General features: G+C 41.9%; 1 protein-coding gene across 1 annotated transcript; it reads left to right on the top strand.

The window, feature by feature from the left end:
• Nucleotides 1-9,486: 9,486 nt before the first annotated feature.
• Nucleotides 9,487-18,657, top strand: LOC106611070 (delta-like protein 4). The gene is made up of 11 exons (XM_014210929.2): nucleotides 9,487-10,104; nucleotides 10,275-10,538; nucleotides 10,872-10,929; nucleotides 13,118-13,381; nucleotides 14,042-14,102; nucleotides 14,221-14,351; nucleotides 15,155-15,324; nucleotides 15,655-15,871; nucleotides 16,059-16,809; nucleotides 17,027-17,135; nucleotides 17,289-18,657. Exons 1-11 carry the CDS (start codon nucleotides 10,051-10,053, stop codon nucleotides 17,292-17,294), a joined length of 2,085 nt encoding a protein of 694 aa, XP_014066404.1. The 5' UTR covers nucleotides 9,487-10,050; the 3' UTR covers nucleotides 17,295-18,657.
• The last annotated feature ends 1,090 nt before the right edge of the window (nucleotides 18,658-19,747 follow it).

Below are 19,747 nucleotides of genomic sequence, written 5' to 3'. Positions count from 1 at the left end.
TTGGGCTCTAATTTGTAATATGTCTGACTGAGCCAGCAGCCATTTGAAGGTGCTCTGAACTCACCTACGGGATAGTCTAAGTTTATGGTTTACTATGAAGTTGATAAAGATCAAGATTACAAATCTCAGGACGGGAGAGTGACAAACAAAATGGAAATTACTGTAGAATAGAATTGAAACTGTACATTTGTGTATTTCTATAACTGCATCTTCAGTGCATCTCCACATGCTCCCTTGGAACCAAGTGGAGAATAATCCATCATCTGATTCCATTATGCTGTAGCACATCCATGTGTTAGTTTATCTCACCCACCGCTCCCTGATATACTGTAGGTATAAACCCTGCTGCCTGTCCAGTTTAAGGGTTTATCAGGAAACTGTGCTTGGTGCTGTAAACCTGTCAATCAATGGAGTCTGCACTGCATTCATATTCACTTGCAAATACGCTATGTTCTTAAAAATACTGCCATTACTACTTTGAAAATTCAAACTAATTGAGGTTGACTTCTGGATTGAAATATTTTATACAAACAACACCAACATTAAAACTCTACTCTGCAGAGGATTTGCATTTGCAGCATTGAATAGCTCCACGTGTAGCTCCAGTTTCAGATGAAACAAGGCAGTAGAGACAAACAGCACTGGGTTCTCTAGTCGTGACAGCAGGTGATTTCTCTTCGTATAGGGCGAAATGGTAAGATACCTCAGAACCATTGGCAGAGCACATCAAAAGCTCAATTGATTCGTTGGATTGGAGCATAGAGATCAAATGTGCTGTTAAGAAGTGTTAAACTGATGTGCCTCAAACAAGGGCAGGTTTTTGGACAAAAGGGGCCACCTGTTAACACAGTAGCTAATTTCCCATTGCATATGCCCAGTGTGTTGATTCTGTTGGAACAGTGAATCTAATAGGCACACATCACACATGACACAGTACTGACATTGGCAATGAGACAATTGAAGAAGGAGATACAATCAAGGGCTATATAATTTAAAAAATCTATTTCAAAGACACCACAATAATGTAAACGCCCTGTTTATTAATTAATTTATATTGGATTTTCTATGTAAACCCACTATGTCCTCAAACTACAAGCTTACATAAAAAACAGCAATATTGAGCAGCAAGATATATTGGTTATTTGTCCTTTACCTGTGGCCGCCGTTATTTGCTTTGAGCAGCTGCCTGTCATAATCTGACATTTAAAAAGTAATTTGAGTACCCTAGTCATTTGAGCCATGTCCCATGTCATTGTATTTGCCAAATACAGATTTACAGTAAAAAAGGAAAAAAAGAAGTGGACACAGATGAAAGAAATGCAGTTATGAAAATTTGTTGATCCCCCTTGACTTGACAGGTGTTGAAGGGTACCTTCATCTTGAATATGTTTTGTAAATATATTAGCATCGATAGAGGCTTATAGAGACGTGTAATGTCAGTGTTGTGCTGGTACACTCACATGACAGTTAAGAATCATATAAAACTTATCAATGTAATAACCCACTGGGCCCATACTGGTTGAATCAACATTGTTTCCACGTCATCTCAATGAAATTAAGTTGAACCAACGTGGAATAGATGTTGAACTGTTGTCTGTGCCCAGTGGGAAGATGATGATTTAGGTTAGATATTTGTAATGAGATGTCAAGGGAGTTATGTTAATTAATGATGAATTCTGCTCATGTAGACATGATACACTGCCCATTCTGACCTAAAGGCTATATAAGATAGTCTGGCCAAAGAAAAGATTACATCAGGAAATTTATCATTAGTAGAAACTATTAGTAGCAGCAGCGCTTAAAGCTAAATCCAAATGCACTTTCATACCTTCTGTTTCCCAATGAAAATGTTATTTCTAAGGGTTTCAGATCCAAGAGGGGAGCAGCTTTACAAAACACTGCCACAAAGAAAAATGACGTGCAATAAAGGGTTACTGCAGATGGAATTATGGACGGCCTATGTCTCATTTCCAAAGCTGTGTTTACACAAGGCCTGCAATGAGGGAAGAGAATAGAGCCAGTTAGGTTATTGTTTGCATTGGCCGAGTGTAAATACAACTAGGGGCGGAGGCTGAAATGTCATATTATTTCAGGCTCGGTTTTGAATCTTAAAATGCAGAAATAAATAAGGGCACAGAAAGAGTGATAAAATGGGATTGGGGTAGGAGGTGATGGGTAAATATTGAGAATGTGTAAATACTGGAGATTCAGCTCCATATCTGATGCTGTCTGTTTTTGTTTGTGATATTTAGAGGATGTAGGTTACAAATCCAGGCAGCTTAACTTGTACTGCTATGCCTTTACAATGGATCGCAAAGGGATGGCAGGTAAATCCAGAGATATTAATTTACCACCTCTTCAATTATTCATGTGTATAGATGTTTGGAAATGTGTATGGGGCCTTGGGTAAGACTTGTTAGCACAATACTGAAGCTCACCAGTTTCCTTCATTCAGTCAGAATCAACAGGCTTTTTACTGATTGCATCCAAATGCTATTACTGTAGTTAGAAATAAGTAACATAATGCTACAGTAGTCAGGCTGAGCTCAGGGACTAAGACTCGGATCTCATTGCATTCTGAGCATCACTAATACTGTACGTACGTGTTGAGTTAACCTGTCCTCCACACCAACCAGTTTGAGGGACTCCAGCGATTCTCCACAGGACCAGTCCAGTGTGCCACGGTGAATGGTGGGAAAAGGGCTCCAGTGCAGTGGAGATGTGAGATGTGCAGGATTATGCACATGGCGTTTCAGACTCAATAGTACATTGTCCCTGTGCTCAACAGAATCGCCATCCACTAGTCAAAGGTGGGGGGTGTAGATGAGGTCATCTCTGCAGGAGTGTTCTGCCGTGAGACGCCATCTGGCAGGAATATCAAAATTCTGCAGGTTATGGTCCTGCAGAATTCGACCTGGAATTTACTTGGTCCTGCAGGAATTGCCATATCTTGCAGAAATGTAAAAATCCTGCAGGTTTCGGTCCTGCAGGATTCCTGCAGTAATTGTCATGTTTGTGCAGGATTTTCAACATTTCTGCAGGACAATCCTGCAGGAACATCGGGGACTTTTCCTGCAGGGTTGTGTCAATGCTACAGGATTACTACAGGACCCAAAAAGTTGAATTCCTGCAGGATTCCTGTAGGACTTATTTGTAAGGGAAATCCTGCTGGACAAGGCAATCTGCTCAATAAGTGATAAAGCCAACAATTCTGTCACCCAGCATTAGTCTATGTGTGATAAAACTGTATAAAGGGTTTCAATTAAGTCCTACATTTACTTTATTGGGTTCATTTTAGTTTCCGTCTCTGGACAATCATTTGATCTTAAAAACGAAAGAGAGAAAGTTATTTAATAGCTTGTGTGGATACTATATGATCAATAAACATAGCTGTTTAGGTTAAACTAATATACAGTGAGTAGGGCTACAGTTTACCTCCACTTCAATTTCCAGAATTGGCTGTCTTCCAGTGAAGGTCATGTAATGGGGCTATTGGATGGTTGAGCAGGTGGCTGTGGTATTTTACAGGGCATTTATTTCATAGAAATAAACAAAACATGAACAGGGTAATTAACACTTAGTTTACATGAAACACAACCATAATCAAATGCAAAAACAAAAACATGAGTAAAGTAAAAAAATATATATACAGGACCAGTCAAAAGTTTGGACACAGCTACTCATTCTAGGGTTTTTCTAGATTTTTTTGCTATTTTATACATTGTAGAATAATAGTGAAGACATCAAAACGCATGCAGTAGCCAAGTGTTAAACAAATCAAAATATATTTATACTTCAGATTCTTCAAAGTATCCACGCTTTTCCTTGATGACAGCTTTGCACACTCTTGGCATTCTCTCAACCAGCTTCACCTGGAATGCTTTCCCAACAGTCTTGAAGGAGTTCCCACATATGCTGAGCACTTGTTGGATGCTTTTCCTTCACTCTGCGGTCCAACTCATCCCAAACCATCTCAATTGTGGTTGTGGAGGCCAGGTCATCTGATGCAGCACTCCATCACTCTCCATCTTGGTCAAATAGCCCATACACAGCCTGGAGATGTGTGGGGTCATTGTCCTGTTGAAAAACAAATGATAGTCCCACTAAGCGTAAACCAGATGGGATGGCGTATTGCTGCAGAATGCTGTGGTAGCGATGCTGGTTAAGTGTGCCTTAAATTTTAAGTAAATCACAGACAGTGTCACCAGAAAAGCACCCCCACACCAACACACCTCCTCCTCCATGCTTCACGGTGGGAACTATATATGCGGAGATCATCCGTTCACCTTGTCTGCATCTCACAAAGACACACCGGTTGGAACCAAAAATCTCACATTTGGACTCATCAGACCAAAGGACAAATTTCCACCGGTCTAATGTCCATTGCTCGTGTTTTTTTTGCTAATTTATTAAAAATAAAGAAAAAAAATAACTAATGTGAATAAGTATTCAGACCCTTTGATATGAGACTTGAAATTGAGCTCAGGTAAATCCTGTTTCAATTGATCATCCTTGAGATGTTTCTACAACTTGTGTGGTTACCATGTGTGGTAAATTCAATTTATTGGACATGATTAGGAAAGGTACACACCTGTCTATATAAGGTCCCACAGTTGACAATGCATGTCATAGCAAAAACGAAGCCATGAGGTCGAAGGAATTGTCCGTAGAGCTCCAAGACAGGATTGTGTCGAAGCACAGATCTGGAGAAGGGTACCAAAACATTTCTGCAGCATTGAAGGTCCCCAAGAACACAGTGGCCTCCATCATTCTTAAATGGAAGAAGTTTGGAACCACCAAGACTCATCCTAAAGATGGCCGCCTGGCCAAACTGAGCAATCGGAGGAGAAGGGCCTTGGTCAGGGAGGTGACCAAGAACCCAATGGTCACTCTGACAGAGCTCCAGAGTTCCTCTGTGGAGATGGCAGAACCTTCCAGAAGGACAACCATCTCTGCAGCACTCCACCAATCAGGCCTTCATGGTAGAGTGGCCAAATGGAAGCCACTCCTCAGTAAAAGGCACATGAATTCCAAGTGTCTTGTCTGGAGGAAACCTGGTGAAGCATGGTGGTGGCAGCATAATGCTGTGGCAGGGACTTGGAGACTAGTCAGGATTGAGGGAAAGATGAATGGAGCAAAGTACAGAGAGTTCCTTGATAAAAACCTGCTCCAGAGCACTCAGGACCTCAGACTTGGGCAAAGGTTCACCTTCCTACAGGACAACGACCCTGAGCCAAGAAAACACAGGAGTGGCTTCGGGACAAGTCTCTGAATGTCCTTGAGTGACCCAGCCAGAGCTTGGACTTGAACCCGATCGAACATCTCTGGAGAGACCTGACAGCGCTTGTGAGGATCTGCAGAGAAGAATAGGATTAACTACCCAAATACATGTGTGCCAAGCTTGTAGCGTCATACCCAAGAAGACTCGAGGATGTAATTGCTGACAAAGGTGCTTCAACAAAGTACTGATTAAAGGGTCTGAATACTTATGTAAATAGGATATTTCTGTTTTATTTTTTGTTTTTTTGCAAAAATGTCTTAAAACTTATTTTGGATTTTGTCATTATGGGGTATTGTGTGTAGATTGATGAGGGGAAAAAAGAATATAATCCATTTTAGAATAAGGCTGTAACGTAACAAATTGTGTAAAAAATTAAGGGATCTGAATACTTTCCCGAATTCATGTCCACATCCCAGCACAACTATATAAACCTAGCCTCAACCCCTAACCCAACCCCAATTTTAACCCTAACCCTGGCTTTATTTCCACTCCTGGCTCAAACCTAACCCTAACCCAGCTTAACGGCCACATCCTGGCTCAAACTTTACTCTAACCTCAACCCTAGCCATAACCCTAACTTTGTTTCCACATCTTGGCTCAACCCTAACCTTCAACATCTTGGCTCAGCTCAACCCTAACTCTAACCCTAGCCTAAAGGTTAGGGTGGAGGTTGGAGTTAAGGTTGAGCTGGGATGTGGACAAGAAGTTAGGGCTAGGGTTATGGCTAGGGTTGAGCCAAGATGTGCAAATGAAGCAAGGTTTAGACTCATTTTAGGGTTGAGCCGGAAGTGGACATGAAGCTAGGGTTAGCGATAGAGATAAGCACAGGTAGCACGAGGGCTGTGGGTGCGACCGCCCTAGGGCCCACGCACCTACGGGGCCCATAAGGAGCCCCATCTTCCTGGAGATTTTTAACCCAACATTGGAAAAATGCAACACTTCCTAAATTGCATCCTGTACAGGTCCTAAACTCAAAAGTAATGTCCAACACTACATAATGCATCTCTTTAGCTCCAGATGCACTGTATCTCTCAGTAGTATTTGTAGTGTGTTGGTATGATTATTGTGGCATCAGTAGCCTCTGAAAGCTAAACTTGTCCACCGAGACCATACTGGTCACCTACACAAGCATTTGTTGTAGGCCATCCATACAAGTAAATATTTTTTCCTGTCTTCTTTAAAATGTAGAAAAATTTAATTGAGAAACAAATATTCTGTGTCAGAGCTAGAGGTAGTTTTGTAAGTGTTGCAAAAACATAACATTGAGCTTAAAGGGTTGACAAACTGAGACCTTGAGCCACATTCATATATTGATAGACAAGTTAGAGAGACTGTTTTCCGTCCAAATTCTGCAAATATGGACAACCAAATACTTTAAGAGTAACTGATGTTCCCTCTACACACTAAAATAACAATATATATATATATATATATACACTGCTCAAAAAAATAAAGGGAACACTTAAACAACACAATGTAACTCCAAGTCAATCACACTTCTGTGAAATCAAACTGTCCACTTAGGAAGCAACACTGATTGACAATAAATGTCACATGCTGTTGTGCAAATGGAATAGACAACAGGTGGAAATTATAGGCAATTAGCAAGACACCCCCAATAAAGGAGTGGTTCTGCAGGTGGGGACCACAGACCACTTCTCAGTTCCTATGCTTCCTGGCTGATGTTTTGGTCACTTTTGAATGCTGGCGGTGCTTTCACTCTAGTGGTAGCATGAGACGGAGTCTACAACCCACACAAGTGGCTCAGGTAGTGGAGCTCATCCAGGATGGCACATCAATGCGAGCTGTGGCAAGAAGGTTTGCTGTGTCTGTCAGCGTAGTGTCCAGAGCATGGAGGCGCTACCAGGAGACAGGCCAGTACATCAGGAGACGTGGAGGAGGCCGTAGGAGGGCAACAACCCAGCAGCAGGACCGCTACCTCCGCCTTTGTGCAAGGAGGAGGAGGAGAAGCACTGCCAGAGCCCTGCAAAATGACCTCCAGCAGGCCACAAATGTGCATGTGTCTGCTCAAACGGTCAGAAACAGACTCCATGAGGGTGGTATGAGGGCCCGACGTCCACAGGTGGGGGTTGTGCTTACAGCCCAACACCGTGCAGGACGTTTGGCATTTGCCAGAGAACACCAAGATTGGCAAATTCGCCACTGGCACCCTGTGCTCTTCACAGATGAAAGAAGGTTCACACTGAGCACGTGACAGACGTGACAGAGTCTGGAGATGCCGTGGAGAACGTTCTGCTGCCTGCAACATCCTCCAGCATGACCGGTTTGGCGGTGGGTCAGTCATGGTGTGGGGTGGTATTTCTTTGGGGGGCCGCACAGCCCTCCATGTGCTCGCCAGAGGTAGCCTGACTGCCATTAGGTACCGAGGTGAGATCCTCAGACCCCTTGTGAGACCATATGCTGGTGCGGTTGGCCCTGGGTTCCTCCTAATGCAAGACAATGCTAGACCTCATGTGCCTGGAGTGTGTCAGCAGTTCCTGCAAGAGGAAGGCATTGATGCTATGGACTGGCCCGCCCGTTCCCCAGACCTGAATCCAATTGAGCACATCTGGGACATCATGTCTCGCTCCATCCACCAACGCCACGTTGCACCACAGACTGTCCAGGAGTTGGCGGATGCTTTAGTCCAGGTCTGAGAGGAGATCCCTCAGGAGACCATCCGCCACCTCATCAGGAGCATGCCTAGGCATTGTAGGGAGGTCATACAGGCACGTGGAGGCCACACACACTACTGAGCCTCATTTTGACTTGTTTTAAAGACATTACATCAAAGTTGGATCAGCCTGTAGTGTGGTTTTCCACTTTAATTTTGAGTGTGACTCCAAATCCAGACCTCCATGGGTTGATAAATTGGATTTCCATTGATTATTTTTGTGTGATTTTGTTGTCAGCACATTCAACTATGTAAAGAAAAAAGTATTTAATAAGATTATTTATTTCATTCAGATCTAGGATGTGTTGTTTAAGTGTTCACTTTATTTTTTTGAGCAGTATATATATACACCACCGTTCAAAAGTTTGGGGTCACTTAGAAATGTCCTTGTTTTTGAAAGAAAAGCACACTTTTTGTCCATTAAAATATTTCTCACATGGAATAGCCTTAATTTCTCAGAACAAGAATAGACTGACGAGTTTCAGAAGAAAGATCTTTGTTTCTGGCCATTTTGAGTCTGTAATCGAACCCACATATGCTGATGCTCCAGATACTCAACTAGTCTAAAAAAGGCCAGTTTTATTGCTTCTTTAATCAGAACAACAGTTTTCAGCTGTGCTAACATAATTGTTAAAGGGTTTTCTAATGATCAATTCGCCTTTTAAAATGATAAACTTGGATTAGCTAACACAGTGTGCCATTGGAACACAGGAGTGATGGTTGCTGATAATGTGCCTCTGTACGCCTATGTAGATATTCCATTAAAAATCATCAGTTTCCAGCTATAATGGTCATTTACAACATTAACAATGTCTACACTGTATTTCTGATCAATTTGATGTTATTTTAACGCACAAAAAATTGCTTTTCTTCCAAAAACAAAGACATTTCAAAGTGACCCAAAACTTTTGAACGGTAGTCCACATGCAAATTCTTAAAGAGGTTGGTGTGGCTGAGGCATAAGACGTTGTGAACAATAATGAATAGGGGTGTAAACAAAGAAGAGCTCTCTAGAAAGTGTGAAAATCATTCAAGGGCATTTTATCCTACTTTTCTCCAAAGTGGGATAACAAGTTTATCAAATTTCAAAGAAACATAATTCCCCCATGTTTCCCCCAACTGCAGTGTATGATATACAATTTTGAAGCTCTGAGTCTGTACCTTTATAAATGTAAAAACGGTTTTCCCATTGAGTGCAATGTATTGACAAAAGCGTCAACCATGTGACACTTGTATTTTCAAATTGAATGCAATGTATTGACATAAGCATCAATTTGTTAATGCTCATCTTTTCCAATTGACTTGAAATGTATTGACATAAGCGTTCATTGGTTGACACTCATCTTTTCCCATTGACCTCAATGTATTGACAAAAGCATCAACCATGTGACACAGATTTTCCCATTGAATGCCATGTATTGAAATAAGTGTCAATTAGTAGATGCTCATCTTTTCCCATTGGCACCGCAATGCCTGCTGGGAGCATGACCAATTGAAATATATTTGGGAAAAACTTGTCATGATGACGTTTTCCTATGATATGATGTTGCAAAATGTGACATGCGGGTTCGTTGCAATAGGCTCGGATGGAAAGGGGCGGTGTTTATTGATTAACAGTATTCATAATAAGTACACAAGTATATAATGTAAGCGAGACATCAAACACCCTTCATTAAGAAACAGTCTGCTTTGTGACTGATGTACTGCCACATTTTCACAACAATATTGGCGCCACCAGAACCGTGTTTCTGTATAAGCAAAGCGCAAGAGTTGCATCAACACGCCAAGAGAAAGCACTTTTTCAGCAGGATCATGATGGAAGGTCATGGTAAAGACAGAAGGATGACTAAACTGTGGATATTGACGTTACAGTTATGCGTTTAACCTGCATCTCACTGTCTGGATAAAAAGGATTCTCAACTTCTGCGCGTATTGGATTGCGGAGCTGGGTTTAGTCCTAAAGGGTTTTGAAGAAGGATTTATTTCCCTTTCCCTAATTTCATATTTCCTCATCATCCCATCACTGCTTGGAATAGCAGCTCTCTGATGAGAACAGGTTATTTTTCAAAGGCTACGAACCGATCTGTGGAAAAGAATGGCAACTTGGTTTACCTTTATCATCGCAATTGTTATAACGATTTTTACGCAGGTAATTTTACAGTTAAACTATTTTTGGAATCCTTCATGCCTGAATGTTGACACAGCAATAGTGTTGTAATGCACAATAAAATGGCATTTAATACGCCTAGAATAATTAATAATGTAAATGTTTGCAAAGCAATATTGTTTTATATGCATTAATTGATTATCCTCCTTTAGGTTCTGGGATCTGGTGTATTCGAGCTTGATCTTCATCAATTTCAGAATAATAGAAGTTTGCTGGCAAACGGCATAGCTTGCAGTCCAGCCTGTAGAACTTTTTTCCGAGTTTGCTTGAAGAACTACCAGACGATAGTGTCACCAGGTGACTGCTACTTCGGCAGTGTCGTTACACCTGTACTAGGCAACAACTCGTTCAGCGTCATGGAGGACGGCACGTTCACTAAACCTATTCGCCTGCCACTCACCCACTTTGCATGGCCGGTAAGACGTTATGCACTGCCTATAATTGAAGTGGTTGAGAATATACTGTATCTGCCTATTGATGCATGGAACAACGGTGTTTGCAATGAGATAGGTGGTGAAGAGCAGGTGGTGAAGAGCGTCCATAAGCATACATCCAAGGACTGCACTAGCCTATATGGATGTATATATTATGAAATAAGAGTGTATTAGATTTCATAACATGTTATTAGCCTAGTCTACACATATCGTTCAATATATATATTTTTTTTTAAGTAACAAAAATATGTGCATCTGTACAAATTAAATAGTTTAAATGGTAGACCCTTATTTTTTTTCCACATGTCCTTCTAGGGTTCGTTTTCTCTAATCATTGAAGCATGGTATTCTCCTTCAGCGGATCTACCTGAAGGTGAGTAGTGCGCACCATACATGACCACCGCTAGGTTGCACTGTTACAGATGTTTGAAAAATGCTCCCTATGCCGTGGGTCGACAACAGGCGACCTGCGTGCCAAAACCAGCCCGCTAATCAATTTGTTTTGCTCCCCAAAGTTTTTGTAAAAAAAAAATAGGACTAGTATTTTAGTTTTTGGTTAAAAAAATACTGTAAAATCACCAGCAATTCAGCTAGAATTAGTTTAATTTAGGAAATATGTTCCCAAGTATTCCCACAAATTAAAAAAAGAAATATGTGATAGTGTCTCAATGTAATCAAGGTATAAAATGATTGTTATTATCAAATACAATCTCTTTTTGGACTGAGACCGACAAAAATTGCCCCACGGCTGGATCTAGTTGCCTACCCCTGCCCTACGCACTAGAATTATATAATTAAGTAGTATAAATACATGCAATTTATACAGACATTTTGCAGTTACATAAAACTTGGAAATGTGAACGTGTTGATGTCCATGTGTCAGGATGAGTTACGTGCAACAGAGCACTTCTTTTATGCTCTGTCTTCAACACAATCGCACTTCCTTTGGTTTATTTTAAGCGTGGGAAAGTGTGCAAGTCTTAAGTGAGGATATCTAAACCTTGCCAAAAGCCTCTGACGGCCTTTCCTGTATTTTACACCTTTTTGCTCCCTTTGGAAGGAGAATAATGGGTTGAAAATGTTTTGCTGACAAAAAGGAATAGGACATTTCAATCACAGTACACTTAAACTATTTGAAAGAATAGCGCACAGGCCTTGATGAACCATATATACAAAAGTATGTGGACACCCCTTCAAATTAGTGGATTCGGCTATTTCAGCCATACCCGTTGCTGACAGGTGTATACAATCAAGCACACAGCCATGCAGTCTCCATAGACAAACATTGGCATAGAAATGGCCTTACTGAAGAGCTCAGTGACCTTCAACATGACACCGTCATGGGATGCCACCTTTCCAACAAGTCAGTTCGTCAGATTTCTGCCCTGCTAGAGTTGCCCCAGTCAACTGCAAGTGCTGTTATTGTGAAGTGGAAACATCGAGAAGCAACAATGGCTCAGCTGCGGAATGGTAGGTCACGCAAGCTCACAGAACGGGACCGCCTGTCCTCGGTTGCAACACTCACTACCGAGTCCCAAACTGCCTCTGGAAGCAACGTCAGTACAAGAACTGTTCGTCAGGAGCTTCATGGAATGGGTTTCCATTGCCGAGCAGCCACACACAAGCCTAAGATCACCATGCGCAATGCCAAGCGTCGGCTGTAGTGGTGTAAAGTTCGCTGCCATTGGTCTCTGGAGCAGTGGAAACCTGTTCTCTGGAGTGATGAATCATGCTTCACCACCTGGCAGTCCAACGGACGAATCTGGGTTCGGTGCATGCCATTAGAACGCTACCTGCACCAATGCATAATGCCAACTGTAAAGTCTGATGGAGGAGGAATAATGGTCTGGGGCTGTTTTTCATGGTTCGGGCTAGGCCCCTTAGTTCCAGTGAAGGGAAATTTTAACGCTACAGCATACAATGACATTCTAGACGATTCTGTGCTTCCAGCTCTGTGGCAACAGTTTGGGGAAGGCCCTTTCCTGTTCCAGCATGACAATGCCCCCGTGCACAAAGCGAGGTCCATACAGAAATGGTTTGTTGAGATCGGTGTGGAAGAACTTGACTGGCCTGCCCAGAGCTATGACCTCAACCCCATCTAGCACCTTTGGGATAAATTGGAACGCTGACTGCGAGCCAGGCCTAATTGCCAAACATCAGTGCTCGACCTCAGTAATGCTCGTGGCTTAATGGAAGCAAGTCCCCGCAGCAATGTTCCAACATCTAGTGGAAAGCCTTCCCAGAAGAGTGGAGGTTGTTATAGCAGCAAAGAGGGGACCAACTTCAAGGCCCATGATTTTGGAATGAGATGTTTGAGGAGCATGTGTCCACATACTTTTGGTCATGTAGTGTATATCATAAACTGAAAACTTGCATTAAATTTACTTTCTGTATATCCTATAGAGATAAATAATCCAAGACAACAATGTGCATTGTTTGTTTTGACCTTTTTAACAAGCATAGACTGTATGCATGCAATGACACCTATTTGATAAGGCAATGAAAAAAGAATGTTAGTCCACACTATCTTGACGGATTTGTTTTGTTCTCTATCCCCGCAGATACAAACAACCCTGCCTCATTGATTAGTTATTTTTCCATCCAAAGAAAGTTGGAAGTAGGGGATGAGTGGTCCCAGGATGTGCAGAGTGGGGGGCAGACGGAGTTAAGGTACTCATACCGGTTCATCTGCATTGAAAATTACTACGGGGACAGTTGTTCCAAAATATGTGCTCCAAGAGACGACCGTTTTGGCCACTACACCTGCAACCCTGAAGGGCAAATATCATGTCTACCGGGCTGGAAGGGACAATACTGCGAAGAATGTAAGCAATCAAGAGTGATATGTTCTGGGTTTCTGAAGCTTTTTCACATTATGTAGTAAAATGATATTTCTCAAATTAGGCCTATTTGCAAAATGGGTTCTATCGTGTGAAGATGCTGCTGCTGTAGAACGGCTTGGATCATATTTGTATTTTGGAGTGACAAGGATGAGCGACTAAAAACTGTAGCTCCCTCCCAACCCAACCCCTCCATCCCTAGATATTTTACAATTTTGGCCACGTGGGTAGAATAATCCTGGGTAGCGTTGTGGAAAAGCAGCACGCGCCGAGTTAATCGCAGCATTATTATCTGCCACGCGCCACTAAATTGAGGTCTATTTTGTTGAGCGGGAGGGCAGCAGCTGCAAACAGGGTTCTAACAGCCTACGGACAACAATGGGGCAGCTGTCCTCTTTTGAGAGCAAGCATCTGCTCAGGCTTAACCAGCCGTTAAACACTAGTCTTGTAACCATGCAAAATCAATGTCACATACAACACAACACAGAAGCAGCAAATGAATGTTTCTTTATAAATAGACAGGTAACAGGTTTGATGCTACAACAGTGGAAATGTGATTCCTAATCCAAACCAGAAGTTTATGATGTATTGTTGAATGAGTTGACAAAAAACGAAGTTCATGTTTTGTCTCAATTTTATATGCAGCAATATGCCTCAAAGGGTGCAGCAAAAATAATGGAAATTGCTCAAGGCCAGGAGACTGTGTGTAAGTATACAATAGTCATTTTAGTGTGTGTGTTTACATGCATGCTTGCCTGCATGTGTATATGCCTGCATGTGTGTATGCACACAGTGCTAAAAGTGTTGTGTTTTTTCTGTGACAGATGCAGAGAGGGCTGGCAGGGAACCTTCTGTGATGAGTGTAAGAGACATCCGTCCTGTAAACACGGTACCTGTCAGCAGCCCTGGCAGTGCACCTGCAAAGAGGGCTGGGGAGGCCTCCTCTGTGACCAAGGTCAGTGTCTCAGGCTCCTCTGGGTCCTGCTGTGAAACAATACAGAAGTACAGCAGAAAACACAGGACATCCTATATGACAGTAGAAATATGCCATGTTCCTATGATATTGCAAGAACAAGAGTCATCAGGCGTTCTGATTATGAAAGGAGAAGAGTGGCGGGGAGTAACTGTTTTTCATATAAACATTTGTCCAGTGGTGTAAAGTACTTAAGTAAAAATACTTTAAAGTACTACTTAAGTAGTTCTTTGGGGTATCTGTACTTTACTTTAATATTTATATTTTTGACAACGTTTTACTTTTACTTCACTACATTCCTAAAGAAAATATTGTATTTTTTCATCCATACATTTTCCCTGACACCCAAAAGTACTTGTTACATTTTGAATGCTTAGCAGGACAGGAAAATGGTCAATTTCATACACTTATCAAGAGAACATCCCTGGTCATCCCTACTGCCTCTGATCTGGCGGACTCACTAAACACAAATGCATCGTTTGTAAATTATGTCTGAGTGTTGCAGTGTACCCCTGGCTATCCGCCAATACATTATTTTTTTGAATGTGCTCTCTGGTTTGCTTAATATAAGGAATTTGAAATGGTTTATACTTTTACGTTTACTTTTGATACGTAAGCACATTTTAGCAATTCCATTTACTTGTGATACTTAAGTATGTTTAAAACCAAGTAGTATTTTGCTGGGTGACTTTCACTTTTACTTCAGTCATTTTTTATTAAGGTATCTTTACTTTTACTCAAGTATGACAATTGGGTACTTTTTCCATCACTGCATTTGTTCACAGATCTGAACTATTGTACCCATCACAAGCCGTGTCATAACGGGGCCACCTGTATGAACACGGGCCAGGGGAGCTACACCTGTACCTGCCAGCCGGGCTTCACAGGGGACACGTGTGACAGCGAGGTCAGGGAGTGCGACAGCCAGCCCTGTCGGAATGGAGGCCTATGCTTGGTAAGCCCGGAAAGCCTATCCATTTCCCACAACACACAGCACACACAGGCTTTCCTGTTTTTGTTTTTCCTCTATCCATGTCTCTGGGCCAGTATAGAAAAATGCAACAGACAGAGCAACAGCCAGATCGTTGACCCAGTTCAGACTCTCTCTCCTGTTAATGAATGTCATTCAAACTGGGGCAAAGGAGGCATGATGAGATAATAATGTGGAGTCGCAAAGGCATCGAAATGAGAAGCACAGCAACAAACCTACAGTACAGTGATCTTTGCTGGAATTGTTTCCTATGACAGTGGGCTGTGATAACCTCTGACTCTCTGTGGCCCACAGGACCTTGAGAACGGCTATAGGTGTGCATGCACGCAGGGGTACGAGGGGACGCACTGCGAGCACAGAATGCTGACTTGTGCCGATTCACCCTGCTTCCATGGGAATTGCAGAGAAAGGGACAAAGGGCGGAGCTACATGTGCGAGTGCCCAGGGGGCTTCACTGGACTCAATTGTGAGAAGAAAGTGGACAAATGCACCTCCCTGCCCTGTACAAACGGTATGTGATCGTTTCCACTCTTTCTACATCTCAATAACAAGAACTGTCTGATTTATTTTGTACACTGTCAGTTAAAAGCACTTACTCAAACAGATCCATTTGGAATGTTCTCTCTAGAGACATCTGCATTAGAGCTAACTTAAAGTGATTGTGATGTGCGCTGATAACACTGGTCTGCTCTATTCAGGTGGACGTTGTGTTATTCACGGCACCACACGCTGGTGCAGCTGCCGCTCAGGCTTTACTGGCCCACGCTGCGAGATCAACATCAACGAGTGTTCCATGAACCCCTGCGCCAACGGAGCCACCTGCATGGACCGCATCAACGACTACACCTGTATCTGCCCCCTGGGCTACACCGGCCGCAACTGTGACAAGCCCACTGACCGCTGTGCCCCCAAACCCTGCCTGAACGGTGGGACCTGTACCGACGGGGCCAAAGGCCAGCCTGCTGCCTGCACCTGCCCAGCCCACTTCAGCGGCCCCCAGTGCCAGTACTACGATGTGCCTTTACTCATCCCCCCCAGCCCCAGCCCCAGCCGTGTCAGAGAGCCCCTAGACAGGCTCCACTGGGCAGCCATCTGTCTGGGTGTGGGCATGGTGGTGCTCCTGGTGCTGATCTGCATGGCGGCCATGGTCCTGCGCCACATCCAGCAGCAGAGGAAAAGGAAGAAGGACTCAGAGTCCATGAACAACCTATCAGACGTCCAGAAGGAGAACCTCATATCTGACCTGCAGCTGAAGAACATCAACAAAAAGCTGGACCTGGACCTGGAAGTGGATTGTCTCAGGGAGAACTCCCAAAACCATAAACACATCAACTACCACTTGGACTACAAAACCTCCAAGGAGTACAAGGATGAACCATCAGAAGAGGATAAAGATGACAACTGTAAAAAGATGATAGAGGAGAAAATGCCATTGACTACAAAGTACAGGTAAGTTCCCATTGGGGACAGACGACAATTCAATGTCTATTCCACGTTGGTACTGAAATGACATGGAAACAACATTGATTCAAACCAGTGTGTGCCCCGTGGGTTGAAATGCTGCTTGCAGATGACAACCTGGAGATATTTGGACCTACTTCCTGTCCTCCAGTGTTTGATAAATGATAGTGGTTGAGTGTTGACATGTTTTACTTTTCATTTACAGCGAAAGGCCGGAGTGTAGGATATCAACGATATGTTCTCCAAGAGATTCAATGTACCAGTCTGTGTTTGTGATAGCAGAGGAGAAGAATGAATGCGTCATAGCAACTGAGGTAAGCTTTTATTTTCACATTTCCTCTGAACATGTTCCTGCAACTCTTGACACCATGTCATTAACAGTTATCAATCAGCAATGCAAAAGTTGATCAAGGTTTCCATTACATTGCTCCAGTGATTAAACTGGTTTCCTTTTTTTCTTCTCCTAGGTATAATACATGGATGGTATCAGACATTCTGAAGAATGGATATCTTCTGGACTGTTTACAGGTGTAGAAATAGATGGGGTTTATTTAACCGCAAAGTGCTGCTCTTGAAAACTTGATAACTGGACCGATCCTGTGTGCTCTATGAATGCAATAAAATGTAAGGACTGAACACACTGTAATAGAGAAATAATGTGGGCTTTTGGACATTTCACCCGCAGTGTGTACTGACAGATTCAGCCCCTTGACAGAACGTCCCACTATATCCAAGGGAAACAGGCCTGTGTTAATGCCAGCATGCCCATCAGCAGGATGAGAGGGCTCTGTCTGGAGATACTCCACCTTATTGTGATAATCAGCAACCAACCAATCAACTTACTGCCCAACAAGCCTATGGAAGGAGCCAGCTACTTCCATTTCTCTACCCTGGTGAAGTGCTATATAATAAGGCAGACTTTGTTTAATAAACCTTCAAGGAGAGAATAAAAACGTCTGGAAACGGTTCATTTTATGAGAATATTTGAGACCCAGGCCTATGTCAATTTTGTAAATGAATTGGGGTTTTTTTTAATTAAAAACTTTGATAAATCATGTATGCATCACGAATCATAGAGCCTTAAGTGTGGGTTAAAGAGCTAAATTGGTGCCCAGCTTCTTCTTGGATCCAGTGCACAACAAAAATGAAGGGAAAATACTTAAGAGAAAACAACTGATGCAATACACGATGCAGTGCCAGGGGTGTTCAAGAAGAAATATTGACTTGTTATTATGCAACATTGCCCAGAAATGAAGACAAAGAAAAACAAAAGTGACTATCATACCAAGGACGCCTTTAATTAGAATTGACTTCACTGAACCAATAATGTTATTTTTAAGATTAGTATTTCACTAGTTATTTAAATATTTCGAAGCACTGGTCTTTCTATGTTTTATAAGATTATTTTGTATATAATGTATATTTATAAATGTAGAAGTCTCTGTACAACTGTTTTTTTATTTGATGCCCAAAAAGTTGAATACATTTTTTAATGTTGTGATTGTTGTTTTTTAAAACAATGAAAAAATATCTGGTACACTGTTGTTTGTTGGTTTCATGTTGAGTATAATTGGTCAACTATAAAGCTATAAATTTGCCTAGATATTGGAATGATCAAGAACCTTCAGTTGAAATCCACCACCTGTTGTGGAAATGGCTTCATTGTCTAGATGATGTATGACCTTGTAGCAGTTATAATAATCACAGAGGTGAGAGGCATGTGTGTCAATGTGATGTTAAATCAATGTGCTCGCAATCATTCAGTGGACAGTTTTGTATGTGACAGCAATGTGTGAAATATGGACAAAGTTATATATTAAAACATGTAATGTTAAAGTACGGTACACAAATTGGTCAGTATTTGTATGCAAGTGGGGGTTTTTTCCTCAAAAAGAACACCAATCTCGCTATGCCCCTTGTCGTTAAGCATTCGTGTCGCTTTCAACTGGCTTCAAATGTCAAGCTGTTTCCTTGGATGTCTGCCCCATAAGCTAAAATACTGAGACAAGGAGGGGGCACAATCTAGAAAAGAGGCTACTTAACAAACCAGGCAGATGCTTTAGGGTGTGACCCTACACCACTGGGAAAATCAGCATATGCCTCCTCTCTAACTACTGTAAGCATGAATACAGAAAAGAAGACCCCAAGAGTCTAGTGGCAAATTACCAGCAGACTTGAAGGGGTGTTAAAGTCAACACAACACCTTGGCCAGTCCTGATCTCCCAACAACGACATGTAGGCTATCACATGCTTTCCTTTACACACACACACACACACACACAAATTAAATGACTATAACATATCTCCGCTGGAAAAACACCTGATTATCCATTTCTAGTATTATATTTATTAGTTTGATTAATTATTTTGTCACAACAACTAACACCCACACGTTTGTCTTTTCCACATATTCTGTCCCATTTTACAACCTTTTCAGACATCTACCACATAGTCATGTATTTTCATTGTGTTATAATAAAAGCATCCTGTTCGTGGCCAAGTGACATCATTTCCTGCTTCCCGTCGGATTATAATGCACAGGACAACGGCAAACAACTTTTCTCATGCATCTGTTATGAAAAGTCTTCACGGTTACAAACATCATGATCAATTGCTCTATGTATTTCACAAGTATCCGATGCTTGACTGTAAAATGTATTTATTCATCAAAAAAATCTTAGAAGGCCTATAAAGAACAAACATAGTGAATGACTGCTTTACAAAGCTCAAACAATGAGAATGAAATCTAAATGAAACATTCAAGTGTGTAAAAAAATACAAGCCAGTTTCTTTTCTTTTTGTAATGTTCTTAATTAACACTTGGGGGCAGTACACCATACATGGAAGGAAATTCAAAATGAGACATTTTTCACACACTTAAAACATTTAAAGTTACTTCCAAAATGTCTTTAAATACTTACAATGA

The sequence above is a fragment of the Salmo salar genome, chromosome ssa09 (assembly GCF_905237065.1).
Source record: "Salmo salar chromosome ssa09, Ssal_v3.1, whole genome shotgun sequence".
Lineage (NCBI taxonomy): Eukaryota > Metazoa > Chordata > Actinopteri > Salmoniformes > Salmonidae > Salmo > Salmo salar.
Note: the sequence above shows the minus strand (reverse complement) of the source record. Positions and strands in the feature narration are given on the sequence as shown.